The sequence below is a fragment of the Nicotiana sylvestris genome, chromosome 3 (genome assembly GCF_000393655.2).
Source record: "Nicotiana sylvestris chromosome 3, ASM39365v2, whole genome shotgun sequence".
In the NCBI taxonomy this organism is placed as follows: domain Eukaryota; kingdom Viridiplantae; phylum Streptophyta; class Magnoliopsida; order Solanales; family Solanaceae; genus Nicotiana; species Nicotiana sylvestris.
The window spans coordinates 68,559,703-68,579,919 of record NC_091059.1 but is presented as its reverse complement, the minus strand read 5'-3'; the positions used below and the strand labels follow the sequence as shown (position 1 = coordinate 68,579,919).

Below are 20,217 nucleotides of genomic sequence, written 5' to 3'. Positions count from 1 at the left end.
AAGCACAGGCCCAAGCGCCCCGCGCAACAACTGCAGCACTGTCACGAGCGGCGTCCTCTTCAGGAACTGCCTGAGTGTCCCGGCACACCACATTGGAGCAGGAGGTGGCTGGTCTACGCACCTCCTTAAATGATTTGGGCACTCGTGTGGATGCGATAGCTGACCGACAGGTCAAGTCGGAAAAGAAGTTCATGGGTTGGCTGCGAGCTTTGGGGCGTGCGTGTAACGTGAACCCCGAAACTGTTTCCGATCAAGAGTGAAGCTTCAGGGAAGTCTCTTCACCTCACTGTTCTTTTAAATTTTAAGCCATGGGGACATGTCTTCTTTTTAATAGGGATTCCTTCATTGTATGTTGTATATAGTTGTACTAATTTCCGGGTTGTCTTGTGTGTTTCATGTTGACTTGATAGTTTTTGTTAAGCAGGAGTAGTTTTTTTTATTTAGAGAAATGGCTCGGCCCGAAGACGGATCCCTTTCGACGGGGTTTTTGAGGGACTGAGTCGAGAAAAAAAAATCTGTAAGCTCTTCCTGATGATGGATCTTTTAGACGATTTTCTTGAGGGAAGTGAGTCTAAAGAAAATAACAAAAAAAAATTTATTTTTTCTTAGGTAGTGTAGCAATTCCCCCTTGGTTTTTCTTTAAGCCGCGGTTCTTTTCCAAGGGTTTAGCTTGAACCGGGCATAAGTAGTTTTTATTTTGTTTTCTTTTTGATTTGTAGATTAGGAAAATGGGCTACGAGCTATAAAAATTAAAAGAGAACCCATAGCGTTGACACACCTGAACACAATAGACCCTAGAGTGTAACGCTTAGTCCTAATTGTTGAATCTCACTGAAAGCACCTTAATTTGTATATTTGTACTGAATTGAATGCTCGTAATGGAGCATCTTGATTAGCTGATCTGAATGAGTCATATGCCATGTGTGGTGAGTATTTGTGTAGTCCATGTATGATACTTGTGTCTAGAACTTGCCTGATATATGAGTTGAAGCGAAATTTGAGGTAACGCTTGGTTTGAAAAATGATGTTAGGCTTTCTTTGACTTTTTTGAGCTTAATTGCTTATCACAAATAAAATTTGTCCCTAGTTAACCCTTTTTGAGCCTTTAGACTTTTGTTTGGCACCCGCATTACAAGCCTATACCCTTTTGTTCTTAATTGACATTGTTTTGATCCTTTTACCTCTTAAAGCACTTTGATTGTGAGAGGAGCGCTAAAAGAAGTAAGAAGGAAATAAGTGTGGGGTGGCTTTTGAGTGGAACCAATAAAAGGATAAAAGGTGCAATTATGTTGTAAACGAATACACCACTAGCAGAAATTGAGTGACAAGAAGAATAAACTAATTAAAAAAAAGGGGAAGATGATTACATTGTGTCTTGTTCCAGCTAGTGGGAATGAATTAATAGAATGCTTAAAGAAGAAGGGAGTATTTGTGGGATGATATTGTGTGTGAATGAGAAGTGGGTTGAAGAATTTGCGCAAACAAAATTGTTTATGTGATGTGTTAAAGTGCTTAGAGGTTGAGTTACTATTCCTAAATACATCCTACCCGTCCCTTAGCCCACATTACAACCATGAAAAAGTCCTAATTGATTTGGGATCGAGCTAACCTGCATTAGTAGAGATTTACATTAAGGGCAAGCTTATGGTACCAATTGCATGCATGTGACCTCTTTTGTGAGAGTGAGTGATTTCCTTGATATATGTGAATATATGAATTGAATGTGGTGGATTGAACTCAGTTTCTGTTGATGTAATTGTGAGGGCATATGATTCGTGACGGAAAAGCAAGTCTTGACTTCTATGTAGAGTACTTTGAGGAAGTGTGAATATTGCGTGGCACTTGAGAGTCGATTTTGGGGCTAGGATTGTTTACTGCTAGGCGTAATACATGTACATTGTTCTAGGTGTAATGCGTTAAGGAAAATGGTTGAGTGAAGGATTCTCTAGAAAGTATAGTTGATTGCTCGAGGACTAGCAATGAATTAAGTGTGGGGTGTTGATAATAGGAGAAATCTAGGTGATTTAGCTATTGTTTATGCTTCCGCTTGATTATATTCCAATGACATATTATGGTTAATTAATGAAAAATAGGCTCTAATTGTGATATGTATACATTGCAGGATGAGGAGCCTATATGCTGCTTTCAAGAGGATATTGGAATGATTTATGAGCAAGAACAACCCCTCGGAGTCGAGTGTGCGCAAGGACGAGACGAAAAATGGACGAAATCAAGTGTCAGACGTGCGAAGAAACGCACGAAGTCGCGCGTAAGAAGAGCTGAGGCAGAATCATGCGCGAAGTTGTGCGCGAGCTCGCGCCTGTCCGATCCGAAAAAAGTTATTTAGGGGTAAAATTGGAAATTTGGGGAGAAACCCACTTAACCTATATAAAGTCAAGCTCGTCCAAGGTTAAAAGAGGAAGTTTTTCATAGTTTAGTGGAAGAGATAGAGAGACAAGAGGCAAGGAGGAGTTTTTGACCATCAAGTTCTTCTTTTCTTCTCTTGTTTTTGTTGTTTTGTCATGAAATTGAACTTATTTATGATGAACACTAGTATGAGCAGGTAAGACTCATTGTTCTAGGGTCGTGGGTAAAACATGAATGTTGTTGTTTGAATTTTAATTTGACAAAATTGGTTTATCATATTGGGTTATTTATTTAATTATGTTCTTAATTATTCTACTGAGTAGCTAACAGTGAAATACTATCTACGAATCTTTAGTTGAACTCGAAAGTGGGAACTTTAGATTGCATATAGAATTAAATAGAGCAAGTTCTTGATCCCGGGCCTCGGGGAACGGATTTGCAATTGGGATAGACATATACCCAATTGCCTTGTTTGGTTGAAATACAAGAATTGTAAATGCGTTCTTGTTAATCTTAATTCCATAGACATATAGGCATTGAGTTGACTTGAATAGGCGAGTAAGAACTCGACAGATTCTTATGAGTAATATCAACCATGTCAATCAATAACCCAGACAAATTGATTAGTCATTTTGAGCCAAGAACACAACACGATTGTAACTATGCCCGTGACCCTGGAATATCTTCTCCTATTGTTTGTTACTCGTAATTGCTATTTGTTTGGTTACTTGTTTTAGTTAGATTAATTATTTATAGTTAAGTAGTAAAATAATTACATCTCTCTTTTGTGAACAATCTCTTGGGTAGATAAAGAAATTGGGTTTGAATCAGTCAACAGTTAATCATAAGTCTTCGTGGGAACGATACTCTATTCACTACTCTATTACTTGACGATCACGTACACTTGCGTGGGTGTTTTTGGTCGCAACAGCAACAAACAGAATGGAAGAGCTTGATTAATTGTCTTGTTCTCCTATTTCAATCTATTCTTAGTTTTCCTAGAGTCTCCGAGTTTGTCCCTACATTTTCTGCAAACTCTGTCATCAGGACATTCCATGATGAATCCCTCAAGGGACTATTTCACAATCTGATTCCGCTAAAATAGCAAATCCTACGAAAATAAGGGCATATAGCTAACAGAACTGATTTGGGTAAAACTTAATAGGTCAGTTATGGCTAGTTTCATCTTCATATGTCTTTTTTCTCCTCTATATTCATATCTATTTCCACTTTCTTCTTTTTTCAGATAAATCAGCAGTTTCCAGACATTTCACATATGAAAATTTCATTATGAAAGCATACGCATCCATGAAACCATAGGCAGATGTCATGTAAAGATTCACCTCAATTATTCCTCTTTCTGGGCCCGTTGGGAGAACTCCATATGGAAATAAATAAAGATTAAGCCCAACAGCTTCAAAGATATCTTTTAAAAGTGAAATAACTTGTAAAGCAAGAACATCTTGTCGACAATCATCTCCAACCTATGCCAAAGAAAAACAAAATTTGGCCAATTGTAAAATAGCATAAACAAGATTGAGTTGGTTAGCATACTGAAAACTAACAAGAGAACTCACGATCATCGGAGAATAATTCGGCAAAATTATAGGAAACATGTTAGACACTCATCCTGATAATTCCAGAAATCACTATCCTAGCTTTTTACTCATCGAACACAACTTATCTCTTTAGTTACTTTTTTTTAATTACTTTAGTATTTGTTATTTAATTAGTTTAAAACAAAATCACAATTTTTATAACTCGAAAATTGTTTGAACCTATTTTTTTAGTGATATTGATAATTATAGCTATGCGTTAGTTCTCAGTGAGATTCGACTCAGGCTCTTTAGCCGGATATATTTGCAGTGACCGCTTATCCTTTTTAGAACTAAAGTTAGGCATTGATCACAATACTATTTCTGTAGGATCTGAATAAGCTTGGGAAAGCTTTTTAATTGCACAAAGTATTCAGGATCGTTGAGCCCATGTCAAGTTCATCTACTTACTGCTCAAAATCCATAACTTCTAGATCATATTCCTAAAACTGATGTATCAGTAAGATAAGAAAAGTAACTAATTTTCCAACTCCTCTATAATAAATGAAATGACATTGTTCCTATATGAAATTGGTTTAAAAAGATTTAGTGCCCCTAAAATGGAATATCTTACTCATTTTACCTTTGATTACAATTTATGCAAAAGTTCAATTACTTACCACAATACTTCTGAATTTGATAAGACTTTCAAAATCAAACATCTGGAATTTGATGATCGTAAATTACAAATACCACTATTCTAATTCTACTTTGCCTTTAGTCGTTCAAAATTTATCCACTTTTCTCAAATAGAGATTTTTTCTCAAGCTACCGAACTCTTTTGAATTCATAACACCGGAATAATTGAACCAACTATTATATGATTTGAAAGTAGAAACTTCTCTTTAGATAGGTTTAAATAAATCAGACGTTTGCCTTTAGCTTTATACACATATCCAATAGAAAATTCATGCAATCCACAAAACCCTCTAATGGAATACAAATTTAAGAATGTTAAAAGTTTGTAAAATGCTTAAGTTGTGTCTGGGCTAGAAATTAATTGGAGGAAGAGTCTATTGTTCCCGGTAAATGAAGTGTCAGAGATTCAAGTATTAGCAGCAACTCGAGGATGTGAAATTGATCTCTTCTTACAAGTTACTTAGGGATGGATTTGGGGTCAAGAAATAAGTCACAAGATATCGGGGATGGAGTTCTTGAAAGGTGTGAAAAAAGATTCTCTAGATGGAAGAGACAACACTTATCCTTGGACGCAGGGTGATTTTGGTAAACATTGCTCTTTACTCACTACCTACCTATATATGATGTCTTTATTTCCTTTGCCTGCAAAAATTGAAAAGAGATTGCTTCTTTGAGGAGAAACTTCATTTGGGAAGGTAACAAGGCAAGAAATGTTTCTACTTAGTAAAATGAAGAACTCTCACTGTTAGCAAGATGGAAGGGGGGTTAGGTATAAAAATTTGAGAATGCAGAATAAAAGTTTACTTATGAATGATACGCAGGTTTAGTTTGGAAGAGCAAGCTTTGTGGAGAAAGGTTATCAGTGAAAAACACGGACAAGAAGGTAAGTGGGTCTTAAAGTGACTTCCCCTTATGATGTTAGTGTATGGAAGTCCATCAGAAACTATTGGCCTGCTTTTGCCAATTATGTCAATATATATAAAACTTGGTAATGGGATGAAAACTTCTTTCTGGAATGACAATTGAAGCCAACATGGACCATTAAAAGATTGATCTTTCTGTTTGAGCCAACAACCTGATGCATCTGTTGCTGAACAACAACAACAACAACCCAGTAAAAAATCTCACAAATGGGGTCAGGGGAGGGTAGAGTGTACGCGGACCTTACCCCTACCCGGGGTAGAGAGGCATCTGTTGCTGAAGTTAGGGATAAATCGGGGTGAAATATAATTTTAGAAGGTTTTTGAACGCCTGGGAAGTGGATAGAGTAGCTGAACTTCTTAGAAGTTTGGGATATTTTCCAGGAACTACAGCAGCTGAAGACAGTTGAATATGGCGGAGGCATTGCAAAGCTGTGTACACTGTAAAATAGCATATATAACACTCGATCACAGTGGGCAACAGAGATTCAAATGGCCTTGGAAGGAAATATGGAAAGTGAAGATACCTTATAAGGCGGCATGTTTTTCTTGGAATCTAGCTAAGGAAGCATGCTTGACCCAAGAAAAATTAATGTGAAAAGGGTTGCAGCTGTATTCTAAATGTTTTTTGTGTGAAAAAGATTCTAAGAGCATAAATCATCTCTTCCTAGCCTGTGAAGTTACTGGCGAGATTTGGCAGCTTTTTTCAACATGAAAGGAATAAAGTGGGCTACGCCAAAGAATACAACAGAGCTGTTGGCATGCTGGATTAATACTGGAGGTACTGCTGGACATAAAACAATGGTGGCAAATGATACCTGCTTGTGTATGGTGGATTGCGTGGAAGGAGAGAAACACAGATGAAGGAACCCGCAACTCCGTACAGGAAGTCAAGATGAACTGCCTGTTTTTATTTTATTTTTGGTGTAAAAAAGATCCCCTAGATGATGCTGAATATCTCCAAAAAAACGGAGAATGCTTCTCTCTAGTTACTTCCAACTGTGTGACTTTGACGGTTTGACCTAATTTACTATTTCCATGCTTACTTTTTCATCTTTCATATTTGCAGTTTTATTTCTGGATTCTGTTACAGCAGATTTTGTTGATGTTGGCAGTGTAGTACGCAGCACCTTAAAATTTTCTAGAAGAAGATATTTTATAGTTTGTCTGAGTACGTTAGAACAACTAGTAGAATTAAATTTTTGATTGCATTATAGGATCCTTCTTGATAAGACCGGCTTTTTGGAGTTTACAAGTATCATATATGCTTCAATTCATCTGATTGTGCTTCGATAGAATTCTCTGTGGAGTTCCTAATAATGCGCGGACGCATATAAATCTAGGAGTGCTCCTAGTAGTTACCTATTTCTCTTTCTTTTTCCCCTTCCTTCCTAAACTTACCGTTTTAAATTCTGGTTATTCTTGTCTTAGCTTTGTGTCCTAAAGACAACCACACATCCTTATCCTTTTCCAATTTTTTTTTTTTTGAACCAATGATATTTCCAAATTCTCATTTAAAAACACCACAAAATCAAGGCCCAAAAGACACCTTTCAAATCTGTCAAAACTTGATATTTTCATTGATTTAATGAGAGTCCCGCTTGATTTTAAATTCTCGTTAATTATATTCCAAGCCTGAAAATAGCCTCCATTTCATCTTTCTAATCCTCCAACGTGCCTAAGCCATCACCCATTCTAATACCAATTAACCTAACAACTTTCTACCCCTTTAACCCCAATTGGTATTTTTTTTTTAAATTTAAGAAGTCAAATTTAAGGCTTGGAATATAATTAACGAGAATTTAAAATCAAGTGGGACTCTCATTAAATCAATTGAGTCGAGGGTCTATCAGAAACAGCCTCTCTACCTCGCCAGGTAGGGATAAGGTCTGCGTACACACTACCCTCCCCAGACCCCGCTTGTGGAATTATAATGGGTATATTATTGTTGTTGTAGGAAGTCAAGTTTCAAACGGTCGTGATGCAAGAACAGAGATGTAAAGATTTACAACTCAACATATCATCGGCAAAGCTTCAACGTTACCTCAGCATGGCATTGCAAATGAGATGAAGACAATATATATTTCACCCTCTGATATTATAAGCATTGACCATGTTACACATTGTGTATTCGGCGTTATCATGCTGTAAATGGGGTAATTCGGTAGGAAGATAATTTCTATGAGATATTTAAATGATGCGATAGTAATACGTTAAGATTGGAAGTCATTTGAGTTGTGATTAAAAATTCGACAAAGATCGCGCGCAAGTTACGGGTTTAAATTTTACTGGAATTTGGATAAAATGTTGATGACCTTTTCTCTCAATATACTGGGAGTTATGGTGTGTTCTACCTACCGAATCGAAGGTCTATGAGTCTAGTTTCCAACTCAACAAACCGTTCGTTAATACGACTTCGGAGTAGAGAGATATTAACATTTTTGTACAGGCGTGCACACTGTTACGGGAACAGTGTGCCTAGTCGGGTTTAGTCAAAATTTCTTTATTTAAGTCAATTTTTAAAACAGAACCCCTGCGTTTTATCCTCTCCAAAACAGAACCAAAAACCTAGGGATTTCCTCTCAAACTTCTCCCATCCATCTAGCCAAGCATAACAACAATTTAGTCATCCTCAAGATGGAGAACACCATGGTAGCTTCGGAATCGTGAATTCTTCGGTGTTTCACTTTTCATAGCAAGACTCCGTCTTGTAATTTCGAATTTTGAGTAATTCTGGTCACATAAGGTATGATTTAACTTCCTCTTTGATCTTTGTAAACTTCTACCGTAAGAATTCTTAAGAAATAGTTGAAACCTCTATAGAAATATTCTTGATTTTTTTTAGAAACACTCTTAATATGGCTTGATTGTTGGGGATGTTCTATATGATTTTATTGTGTTGTTTGGATCTGTGAAGACATGGATGGAATTCTGTTGATGAGGAGATGTAGTAAAGTAAAATTTGGTGGTGTGTTGGGGGGAAATTAATCTACAAAAGAGTCTACAAATTCATGGCCACAAGTTGTTCGCGTAAATGTCTAAATGAAGAATTATTTAAGCTATGAGCTTGAATTTGATTTTGAATGGTTTGTATTATGTAGGAAATCATTCCTAAGGCTTTTGAGGTCTTGGAAACAGTATATAACTCCATCGACAAGGTATGTAGGGCTTTCGCTATACTTTTCGGCATGACTAGAATTCGAATAAACGTTTATCGAATTGTCTCGTCGGATTCGAGTTATTTCACCTTCAACTTATAAAGATGCTTAGACCTGATCTTTTCTCATAGATTGCTTACTCTAGAGGATATCTATGAATTCTCGGATTTCCTTGTTCCTTGCTTAAAAAGAACTAGAGCCTTTTACTCGTTCTCCTTTCGACGTTCATATAAATCATGAATAAGTAACATTTACTTCAAAGGTACTCATAATACACAACTCTCATGTTCTTAGTACTTGTTGGCTCGTAGTTGAAAATTAAATATTTTTAGCCACAACCATGATAGTCGGGGAAGAATGATGATAGGCCACTTCGACTCTTCTTAGAATACGTCTTTTAAGGTTGGTTTCGCATTGCACCTATATAATTTATGATCTAGTATATGTATGTATTTACTTTCATTACCGAGCCGCATTATAGACGGCCGGGTATGACACATATTGTGTAACCACTGATCAGTTGGGATTACCGAGCTTCACGTGGCCGGGTACGATTCTACCGAGCCTTTATTATGGCCGGGTATGTTATGGATATTATAGCCCCACAGAGGGATTTATTATTATATAATGTGATATATTATAAGTAGCGATAGTGAACGACGGTGTCACGAGCATACATTTATATCCATGTTGAATTTTAGTTTCCTACCGAGGCTAGTTTCAGAATTTAAATTATCTCTATGTCTCTTCTCTTGTTAATTACATTTTTCATGTTACACTTGTCGCCCTACATATTCAGTACATATTTCGTACTGACGCATTTTTATGCGCTGTGTTCATGCCCACAGGTTCGAATAGACAGAGTGGTGTGCCTCCTCAGTAGGACCCCCAGGATCAGCGTTGGGTTTCGCACTCCACTTCTTCGGAGTTGCTGACTTTGAGTCCATAGGTACTATTACAGATGTATATGTGTGGTTTTGGGCATGTCGGGGGCTTTGTCCCGCCCTGTTGAGATTGTCTTACACTCTTAGAGGCTTGCAGACTAGCGGTCATTGTATATATATATTTTTCGTATCACCCTATCGGCCTTGTGGATAGCTGTTATACTATTGTTACAGCCTTGTTGGCCTAGTTTATATATATATATATGTCGTGTTGGGCTCTTCTACCTGCAGGTTATTATATTTCGGATCATATCTCATGGTTGGTTCGCTCGGGCCTTCGGGCATCGGGTGCCAGCCACACCTCACAAGGTTGGGGTGTGACAAACTTGGTATCAGAGCAGGTCAGTCCTAGGGAGTCTACAAGCCGTGTCTAGTAGAGTCTTGTTTATGGTGTGTTGTGCACCACACTTATAAACATGAGGCTATTGGGCATTTAGGATTATTACTTTCTTCTTGATCTAGATCGTGCAATAGAGCCTAATCATAAGTGTTCATTCCTAATTCTCTTTTTTGTTTACCTTCTCAGTGATGCCTAACACTAGGAGAAGACAAGTGGCTATGAAATTTATTCAGAGGTTGGACGAGGAGGCGGGAGAGGGCACAAGTCAGGTGCCACCTGCTAATGTAGATCAACATGAGCCACAGAATGAGGCTGATTCTCAGGCTTCCAGGGCAGTACCCCCCACCACCCCCGGAAGGGCGTAGAGGAGCTAACATACCTCCAGTCCCTCTCCCAGTTGTTCCTGATCAGGACCTAGACATGCGAAGTGCTGTACAATTGCTGACTCGAATAGTGGCCTCCCAGGCCCAACACCAGACCTTCGGTATTGCTGATAGGTCCGTGAGTGCGAGAGTTCGAGACTTTATCAACTTGGATCCTCCAGTATTTACAGGGGTTGATCCTAATGCTGACCCACAGGATTTTCTGGATCTTATGCAACGGACCTTACAAATTATACATGCCACGGATGTTGAGTCAGTGGAGTTTACTTCTTATAGACTACGTGATGTTGCTGTGACATGGTATGAGACTTGGAAGCAAACTCGGGGGCCTAATGTGCCACCAGTGACATGGAAGGAGTTCTCTGAGGCATTTTTACAGCAATATTTGCCAATCGAGCTTCGAAGAGCCCGACGAGATAGGTTCTTACACTTAGAACAGGGTAATATGAGCGTTCGGGAATATAGCATGCAGTTCAACTCTTTGGCTAGGTATGCTCCTACGATTGTTGCTGATATGAGTGATCGGGTACACTAGTTTGTTTGTGGTTTGGGGGCACACTTGATAAATGAGTGCACTACAGCTTCTCTAAACCAAGGAATGGATATTTCCCGTATTCAAGCATATGCACAGGGTCTAGAGGATCGCAAGAGGCAACAACGAGCCAATCGAGAGCATGATAGAGGGAAGCAGAAGAGGGCGCGGTTCGCAGGTAACATAGGGGAGTTTCGAGGTGGATTTAGGCCACAGTTTCCCCGGCGTCAGTCTTATCCGGCAGCCAGTGCACCGCCACAGTTTCAGGGACAGCGCCAGGATCGGACCACTTATTCTGGTCCACGTCAGAGTTCATGGACCCCAGATCCACAGTTTAGAGGCGAGTTCAGTCAGATGAGGCCTCAGTTTCCTAGATGTGATCGATGTGGCCGAAATCATTTTGGACCATGTCGCCAGGGTTCTGATGCATGTTATACATGTGGACAGCCAGGTCATATTATGAGACATTATCCGATGACAGGTGGAGGGGGTATGGCTCAACCGACGGCATCTGCAGGGGCTTCTTCTTCTTCGGTACGTCCTTAGACAGAGTATGCAGACATCAGCTGGCAGGGGTAGGGGAAGATTTGGAGCTTCTGGTTCAGGAGGTCAGCAAAATCGCATATATGCTTTATCGAGTCGTCAGGATTTAGAGTCATCTCCGGACGTGGTTACAGGTATACTATCCGTCTTTTCTATCGATATGTATGCCTTGATAGATCCTGGTTCTACATTGTCGTATATCTCCCCCTTCGTTGCTAGTAAATGGGATAGAGAGCCTGAATTGTTGCAACAGTCCTTTGAGGTATCTACGCCAATGGGTGAGTCTGTTGTAGTTAGACGGGTATATCGAAGTTGTGACGTGAAGATTCATGACCGCCATACGTTAGCAGATTTGCATGAGCTAGAAATGGTCGATTTTGATATCATTATGGGTATGGATTGGTTGGCTTCTTGTTATGCCAATGTAGATTGCTGGATAAAGATTGTTCGTTTTAATTTTCCAAGTGAGCCTATTATTGAATGGAAAGGTGATGCTGCAGCGCCTAAGGGAAAGTTTATTTCTTACCTTAAAGCTCGAAGGATGATTTTGAAAGGGTACATCTATCATTTGGTACGAGTGCATGATATGGAGGTGAAATCTCCAACCCTTCAATCGATTTCCTGATGTATTTCCTGATGAACTTCCTGGTCTTCCTCCAGAAAGAGAAATCGACTTTGCTATTGATATGCTTCCAGATACTCAACCAATATCTATTCCTCCATACAGAATGGCTCCTGCTGAGTTAAAAGAATTGAAAGCCCAGTTGAAGGATCTTTTGAATAAGGGCTTTATCAGGCCCAGCACATCTCCCTGGGGTGCACCAGTGTTGTTTGTTCGTAAGAAGGATGGTTCGTTAAGAATGTGTATTGACTATCGCCAGCTCAACAAAGTGACTATCAAGAACAAGTACCCTTTACCCAGAATTGATGATTTGTTTGATCAGTTGCAAGGTGCCAAATATTTCTCAAAGATTGACCTTCGATCCGGCTATCACCAATTGCGAGTTAAGGAGAGAGATATTCCGAAAACGGCTTTCCGGACTAGATATGGCCATTATGAATTTCTTGTGATGTCTTTCGGTCTTACTAATGCGCCAGCAGCTTTTATGGATTTAATGAATCGGGTTTTCAAGCCATTTCTAGATATATTTGTAATTGTTTTCATTGATGATATTCTGGTATATTCTCAATCAGAAGCAGAACATGAGGATCATTTGCGTGTGGTGTTGCAGACTTTGAAAAATCAGAAATTATATGCTAAATTCTCCAAATGTGAATTTTGGTTGAATTCAGTGGCTTTCCTTGGGCATATCGTTTCCGATAAAGGTATTAAGGTAGATGGTCAGAAAATTGAAGCAGTACAAAACTGGCCTAGACCTACAACTCCTACGGAAGTTCGTAGTTTCTTGGGCTTAGCTGGTTATTATCGGAGATTTGTTGAGAACTTCTCTTCTATTGCTGCTCCCATGACAAAATTGACACACAAAGCCGTTAAGTTCCAATGGTCTGATGCATGTGAAAGGAGCTTTCATGAGTTGAAGAAACGCTTAACATCAGCACCTGTTCTAGCACTTCCGGAAGGATCTGAAGGTTATGTGGTATATTGTGATGCATCCAGGGTTGGATTGGGATGTGTTCTAATGCAGCATGGAAAAGTTATTGCATATGCTTCGAGGCAGTTGCGGAAGCACGAATACAATTATCCGACTCACGATATTGAGTTAGCAGCCGTTATATTTTCCTTAAAAATATGGCGTCATTATCTTTATGGTGTTCATGTGGATATCTATACAGATCACAAAAGTTTACAATATATATTTAAGCAGAAAGACTTGAACTTGAGACAAAGAAGATGGCTTGAATTGCTGAAGGACTATGATGTGGATATTTTGTACCATCCGGGCAAAGCGAATGTGGTAGCTGATGCATTGAGTCGTAAATCCATGGGCAGCTTGAAGTATGTAGAAGCTGGGAAATTAGAAATGACTAAAGAGATATATCAATTGTCTAACCTGAGTGTACGGCTACATGATACAGGTGACCAGGGTGTAGTAGTCCAAAATATTGCGGGGTCATCACTGGTAGCTGAGGTAGAAATGCGTCAATTTGAGGATCCGGAGTTAGTCAAAATTAAAGAGAGTATCCCTTTTCAGAAGAAGCAGTTGTTCGAGCAATCTGATGATGGAATTCTAAAATATAAAGGCCGATGGTGTGTACCTAATGTTGGGGAGCTTCGTAAGCAAATTATGACAGAGATGCACCAGTCTCGGTACTCAGTTCATCCTGGTTCAACCAAAATGTATCATGATCTTCGTCAGCTATACTGGTGGAACGGCATGAAGAAAGATATAGCCACATTTGTGGCTCAGTGTCCCAACTGCCAGCAGGTTAAAGCTGAACACCAGAAACCTGGAGGGCTACTTCAAAATATTGAGATTCCAGCTTGGAAATGGGAATCGATTAATATGGATTTCATTACAGGATTGCCCAATTCTCGCCGTAAGTTCAATTCTATTTGGGTCATTGTGGATAGGCTGACGAAATCAGCTCACTTTCTCCCAGTTAGGACCACCTATTCAGCTGAAGACTATGCGAGCCTGTATATCAAGGAAATAGTTCGGCTACATGGAGTTCCGTTTTCTATTATATCTGACAGAGGTGCCCAATTTACAGCTAATTTCTGGAGGTCTTTTCAAGAAGGTTTGGGTACTCTTGTTAACCTTAGTACAGCATTTCATCCGCAGACCGACGGACAAGCCGAACGCACTATTCAGACACTTGAAGATATGTTGCGAGCTTGTGTCTTAGACTTCAAGGGAAGTTGGGAATATCATTTACCGCTTATTGAGTTTGCCTACAATAACAGTTATCATGCCGGTATTCAGATGGCACCTTATGAGGCACTATATGGGAGGAAATGCAGATCTCCTATTGGCTGGTTTGATGTTGGTGAGACAAAGTTGCTAGGACCTGAATTGGTACAACAAGCTGTAGAAAAGGTAAAGTTGATCCAGGAAAGGTTGCGTACAGCTCAAAGTCGACAGAAATCATATTCAGATAACCGACACCGAGCCTTGGAATTTGCTGTGGGAGACTGGGTATTCTTGAAAGTGTCGCCTATAAAGGGTGTAATGAGATTTGGTAAGAAAGGAAAACTCAGCCCTAGATATGTTGGGCCATATCAGATTGTTCAGAGAATTGGGCGAGTAGCCTACAAACTTGACCTGCCACCAGAATTAGAAGCAATCCATCCGGTATTTCACATTTCCATGCTTCGGAAATTCTTAGGTGATCCTTCTTGCATCAGCCCTATCGAGGATATTGAAGTTTCCGAGAACTTGTCATATGAAGAAATACCTATTGCCATTCTTGACCGTCAAATCCGTAAGCTACGGACTAAAGAGGTAGCCTCAGTAAAAGTACTTTGGAGGAGCAATAATGTAGAGGAAATGACATGGGAGGCCGAGGAGGACATGAAGTCCAGATACCCTCATTTATTTGAGTCTTCAGGTGATATGCCTGAGACAAACATGGCAGGTGTTGCACATATATCAACCAGTGACAGTTAAGGTAATTAAGTTATGGCTAACCTTCTTATTATCATTATTGTATAAGCAAATGGTCGGGTGAGGCCAAGTTGATGTTATTATTATGATGTGTAGCCCTGTGTGGCCTTAGATATGTATGTTTGGGCTGATGGCAGGTTTTGGATATTCATATTTATAGGGGAAACTCTGGCGAATTTTTTTTAAAAAAAAATTCAGAAGTTAGGTTAACCGTTAACATTCGAGGACGAATGTTCTTAAGGAGGGGAGAATGTTACACCTTGTGTATTCGGCGTTATCATGCTGTAAATGGGATAATTCAGTAGGAAGATAATTTCGATGAGATATTTAAATGATGCGATAGTTATACGTTAAGATTGGAAGTCATTTGAGTTGTGATTAAAAATTCGACAAAGATCGCGCGCAAGTTACGGGTTTAAATTTCACTGGAATTTGGATAAAATGTTGATGACCTTTTCTCTCAATATACTGGGAGTTATGGTGTGTTCTACCTACCTAATCGAAGGTCTATGAGTCTAGTTTCCAACTCAACAAACCGTTCGTTCATACGACTTTAGAGTAGAGAGATATTAACATTTCCGTACAGGGGTGCACACTGTTACGGGAACAGTGTGCCTAGTCGGGTTTAGTCAAAATTTCTTTATTTAAGTCAATTTTTAAAACAGAACCCCTGCGTTTTATCCTCTCCAAAACAGAACCAAAAACCTAGGGATTTCCTCTCAAACTTCTCCCATCCATCTAGCCAAGCATAACAACAATTTAGTCATCCTCAAGATGGAGAACACCATGGTAGCTTCGGAATCGTGAATTCTTCGGTGTTTCACTTTTCATAGCAAGACTCCGTCTTGTAATTTCGAATTTTGAGTAATTCTGGTCACATAAGGTATGATTTAACTTCCTCTTTGATCTTTGTAAACTTCTACCGTAAGAATTCTTAAGAAATAGTTGAAACCTCTATAGAAATATTCTTGATTTTTTTTAGAAACCTCTCTTAATATGGCTTGATTGTTGGGGCTGTTCTATATGATTTTATTGTGTTGTTTGGATCTGTGAAGACATGGATGGAATTCTGTTGATGAGGAGATGTAGTAAAGTAAAATTTGGTGGTGTGTTGGGGGGAAATTAATCTACAAAAGAGTCTACAAATTCATGGCCACAAGTTGTTCGCGTAAATGTCTAAATGAAGAATTATTTAAGCTATGAGCTTGAATTTGATTTTGAATGGTTTGTATTATGTAGGAAATCATTCCTAAGGCTTTTGAGGTCTTGGAAACAGTATATAACTCCATCGACAAGGTATGTAGGGCTTTCGCTATACTTTTCGGCATGACTAGAATTCGAATAAACGTTTATCGAATTGTCTCGTCGGATTCGAGTTATTTCACCTTCAACTTATAAAGATGCTTAGACCTGATCTTTTCTCATAGATTGCTTACTCTAGAGGATATCTATGAATTCTCGGATTTCCTTGTTCCTTGCTTAAAAAGAACTAGAGCCTTTTACTCGTTCTCCTTTCGACGTTCATATAAATCATGAATAAGTAACATTTACTTCAAAGGTACTCATAATACACAACTCTCATGTTCTTAGTACTTGTTGGCTCGTAGTTGAAAATTAAATATTTTTAGCCACAACCATGATAGTCGGGGAAGAATGATGATAGGCCACTTCGACTCTTCTTAGAATACGTCTTTTAAGGTTGGTTTCACATTGCACCTATATAATTTATGATCTAGTATATGTATGTATTTACTTTCATTACCGAGCCGCATTATAGACGGCCGGGTATGACACATATTGTGTAACCACTGATCAGTTGGGATTACCGAGCTTCACGTGGCCGGGTACGATTCTACCGAGCCTTTATTATGGCCGGGTATGTTATGGATATTATAGCCCCACAGAGGGATTTATTATTATATAATGTGATATATTATAAGTAGCGATAGTGAACGACGGTGTCACGAGCATACATTTATATCCATGTTGAATTTTAGTTTCCTACCGAGGCTAGTTTCAGAATTTAAATTATCTCTATGTCTCTTCTCTTGTTAATTACATTTTTCATGTTACACTTGTCGCCCTACATATTCAGTACATATTTCGTACTGACGCATTTTTATGCGCTGTGTTCATGCCCACAGGTTCGAATAGACAGAGTGGTGTGCCTCCTCAGTAGGACCCCCAGGATCAGCGTTGGGTTTCGCACTCCACTTCTTCGGAGTTGCTGACTTTGAGTCCATAGGTACTATTACAGATGTATATGTGTGGTTTTGGGCATGTCGGGGGTTTTGTCCCGCCCTGTTGAGATTGTCTTACACTCTTAGAGGCTTGCAGACTAGCGGTCATTGTATATATATATTTTTCGTATCACCCTATCGGCCTTCTGGATAGCTGTTATACTGTTGTTACAGCCTTGTTGGCCTAGTTTATATATATATATATATATATGTCGTGTTGGGCTCTTCTACCTGCAGGTTATTATATTTCGGATCATATCTCATGGTTGGTTCGCTCGGGCCTTCGGGCATCGGGTGCCAGCCACACCTCACAAGGTTGGGGTGTGACAGACCAGTCCGAGTTCTATGCAACAACAGTAAAATGTCAAACTTAACCATTAAACTCAAAATAGAGTAATTACCTACTAATCGTTAAGTATGAAAAAGAGACTCATAAATTTTAATGATTTTCATTCACTTCTTTCAATACTTCTGAAGCAAGCCAGTCAACCATCCACTGGAATTAACTGAAAGAAGACTTTTACGGAGAAGAAATCCCTTTAAATTTATATATATTAGCTGCTAAGCATAACGATGTGGTGGGAAAAAGTTGTGGCAGGAAGGCAAGACCTTAGGCAGATTTTCTTTCATCTGAAATAAAATATCTAAGATCTAGATCAATAAAATACACTTGTATCCCCTAATCTTACCTTGAATATACAAGCTTGGGGTTTTATGTCATTTTGATCGCCATCTCGATCTGCAACGTTAAATGTGATCATAATAGGAACCTTGGCAGCTGATTGCAAGGGAATTCCCCTATCAAACTGAATCCCTTTCACGATTTTATTAGGAGCTGTAGGTAGATAGAGATCATCTCCTTGCATCTCAATTTTCTCCAGCTCCCTAGTAAATGAAAATATGAGGTTTGTTCAAGATAGACAAATATCAGAAGGCACACAGCACCTATATATACAACATATTGTACACAAATCAACAATATTAAATCTTGGTGCACATTCTACTTTACCTCCGAATGCCAGCTCTTCTCTCCTCCTTGGGAAGTGGATAGAGTGCGCCAGATATAGATGTAACCTTGTCAAAGAAATCGAACTCCCTTTGAAACATATCACGAGCCTTTTCATTGAACCCATCAATTATTCGTTGCCTCACAAGAGGAAGCAGGGCCAGAAATGCAGCATGCTGAAGATAAAATACAAAGATATCGACAGTTATGAAATAGTACAAATTAAAAAATAAATCTATTAACCGCTGAGTGAGAATGTGCAAGAACTTATGAGGTGGAACTAAAATTGGAAAGGTCCATACATTACAACAAGAGTACTGCCAAAAGAGTGCATTGTACTTGGGACACATCGAAGGAAATGTCCCTGAAACAATTGCCAATGCAAATGCAGTCAAAACGTATTATGTTGGATCCTTTATATAGCATTAATGTTCTCCGGTTGGGATGAAGAAGACTTTTATTCTTGTTACCCAAACACTATCAACCTTTTGAAAACCCTTTGAGCCGGCTCCCATTCTTTGATTACCCTCTTTGGAACCTGAAAGTGTTATTGAAAAATGAAATGAAAAAAAAACAAAAAAAAAGAGGAAGAAAAGACAAAGAAAATGAAATGAAAAAAAATGAAAAAAAGAGAGGAAAAAGGAAAGGAAAAAGAAAGAGAACAAAAACAAAATAGAAAAACAAAAGAAAATCAAATACAAAGTTCCCTGAACTATGTTCGACTTGATTCCGAAAGGATACGTAGGCAGCCTCTCTCTGGGGTTCAGTCACACCAAAATAAAACTCCAAATTCCCCCAAAAGTGAAACTGGGACAGATGTTATAATTGTTCGGCGATGGTTTCGCCTGAAAGGTTCCAAATTTGTAATTCAATCCAAATTCCTTTTACCCCAAATACTGTTCAAGTCCTTTCGATCAATTGGTAAAAGATGTTCAAAATTGGAGGATACAGTTACTTGGATCTGATACAACAAAATGAGAGAGTCTTATTGGTGAAAACTCACACGGGCACCGTAAGGCGACAGTATGCAGAGAAACTAGAAATGAGAGAGTCATGTTAGTGAAAACTCACAAAGAGCACTATTAGGCGATGGTGAGAAGAGAATTAAGAAAGGTTAGCTCATGAAAACCCGCAAAGGGCTCCCATGATCGAAAAGAAAATCCTCACAGCCATCAGCATCAACAGAGTCTTGGAAAGGTTTCTCAATTTTGAGGCAGAAGTTGTGATGAATTTATGAGAGTCGGACGGTTTATACAGATCAAGCATCCTGTCCAAAAGGCATGTAATATTCATTGAAGTCCGTATGTACTCTAAATAAGTCCTTCTTTCCTTTCCCCGAAAGGGACACATCTTGTTTAAACTAATTCTCCATTCCCTTGTTTGCTTTCTTTGAATCCCTTTCGGTCTAAATCTATTCCAAAATTTATGCAAAGAAGAGATAGCAAGACTGATTTACAGGGTTCTCATTTGATACAAGCTAATATGCAAAAAGGCACCCAGCATGGCCATGGCGGCCGATACTTCGAAATCAAAACTCTTAGAAGGAGAAAATCAAATTGAAGTGCCTATAAAGGCAAATAAAGTTGAAAAGGTTGAGTCCCACATGGCCAACCATCTCGACAAAAGTTTGAAAAGCCAAGGTACCCAAATGATCTGAAATTAAAGTTCGAAGAGAGAAACCAGAAATGAAAGGCCTACGATGGAGAAATAAAGTTGGAAAAGGTTAAGTCCCACACAACTAGATGTTACGACAAAGTTTGAGGAGCCAAAAGTCCCCCTATGCTCCAAAGTTTTTTTTCTAAAAAAAAAGAAAAAAAAAGAAGAAGAAAAAAAGAGAGAAAAAAAAAGAAAAAGAAAAAGAAAAACCTCAAGTCAAAAGTGAAAGACCTATGAAGGCAAAATAAAGTCGAAAAGGTTGAGTTCCACTGACAACCGTCATGGCAAAATCTGGAAAACCAGAGGTTCTCAGGGCCTTAAATGAAAT

General features: G+C 38.9%; 1 protein-coding gene across 1 annotated transcript in view; it reads right to left on the bottom strand.

The window, feature by feature from the left end:
* LOC104241802 (phosphatidylinositol 4-kinase alpha 2) overlaps positions 1 to 18,604 on the bottom strand; it is a 30,976-nt gene extending 12,372 nt beyond the window's left edge. The window contains exons 1-4 of the mRNA XM_070168552.1: positions 18,536 to 18,604; positions 18,237 to 18,409; positions 17,917 to 18,112; positions 3,711 to 3,851 (exon numbers count right to left, since the gene is read on the bottom strand). Of these exons, the coding sequence (XP_070024653.1) occupies positions 3,711 to 3,851; positions 17,917 to 18,112; positions 18,237 to 18,409; positions 18,536 to 18,583 (558 nt within the window). The 5' untranslated portion in view covers positions 18,584 to 18,604. The remainder of the gene's footprint in view (positions 1 to 3,710; positions 3,852 to 17,916; positions 18,113 to 18,236; positions 18,410 to 18,535) is intronic.
* Between the last annotated feature and the right edge of the window lie 1,613 nt (positions 18,605 to 20,217).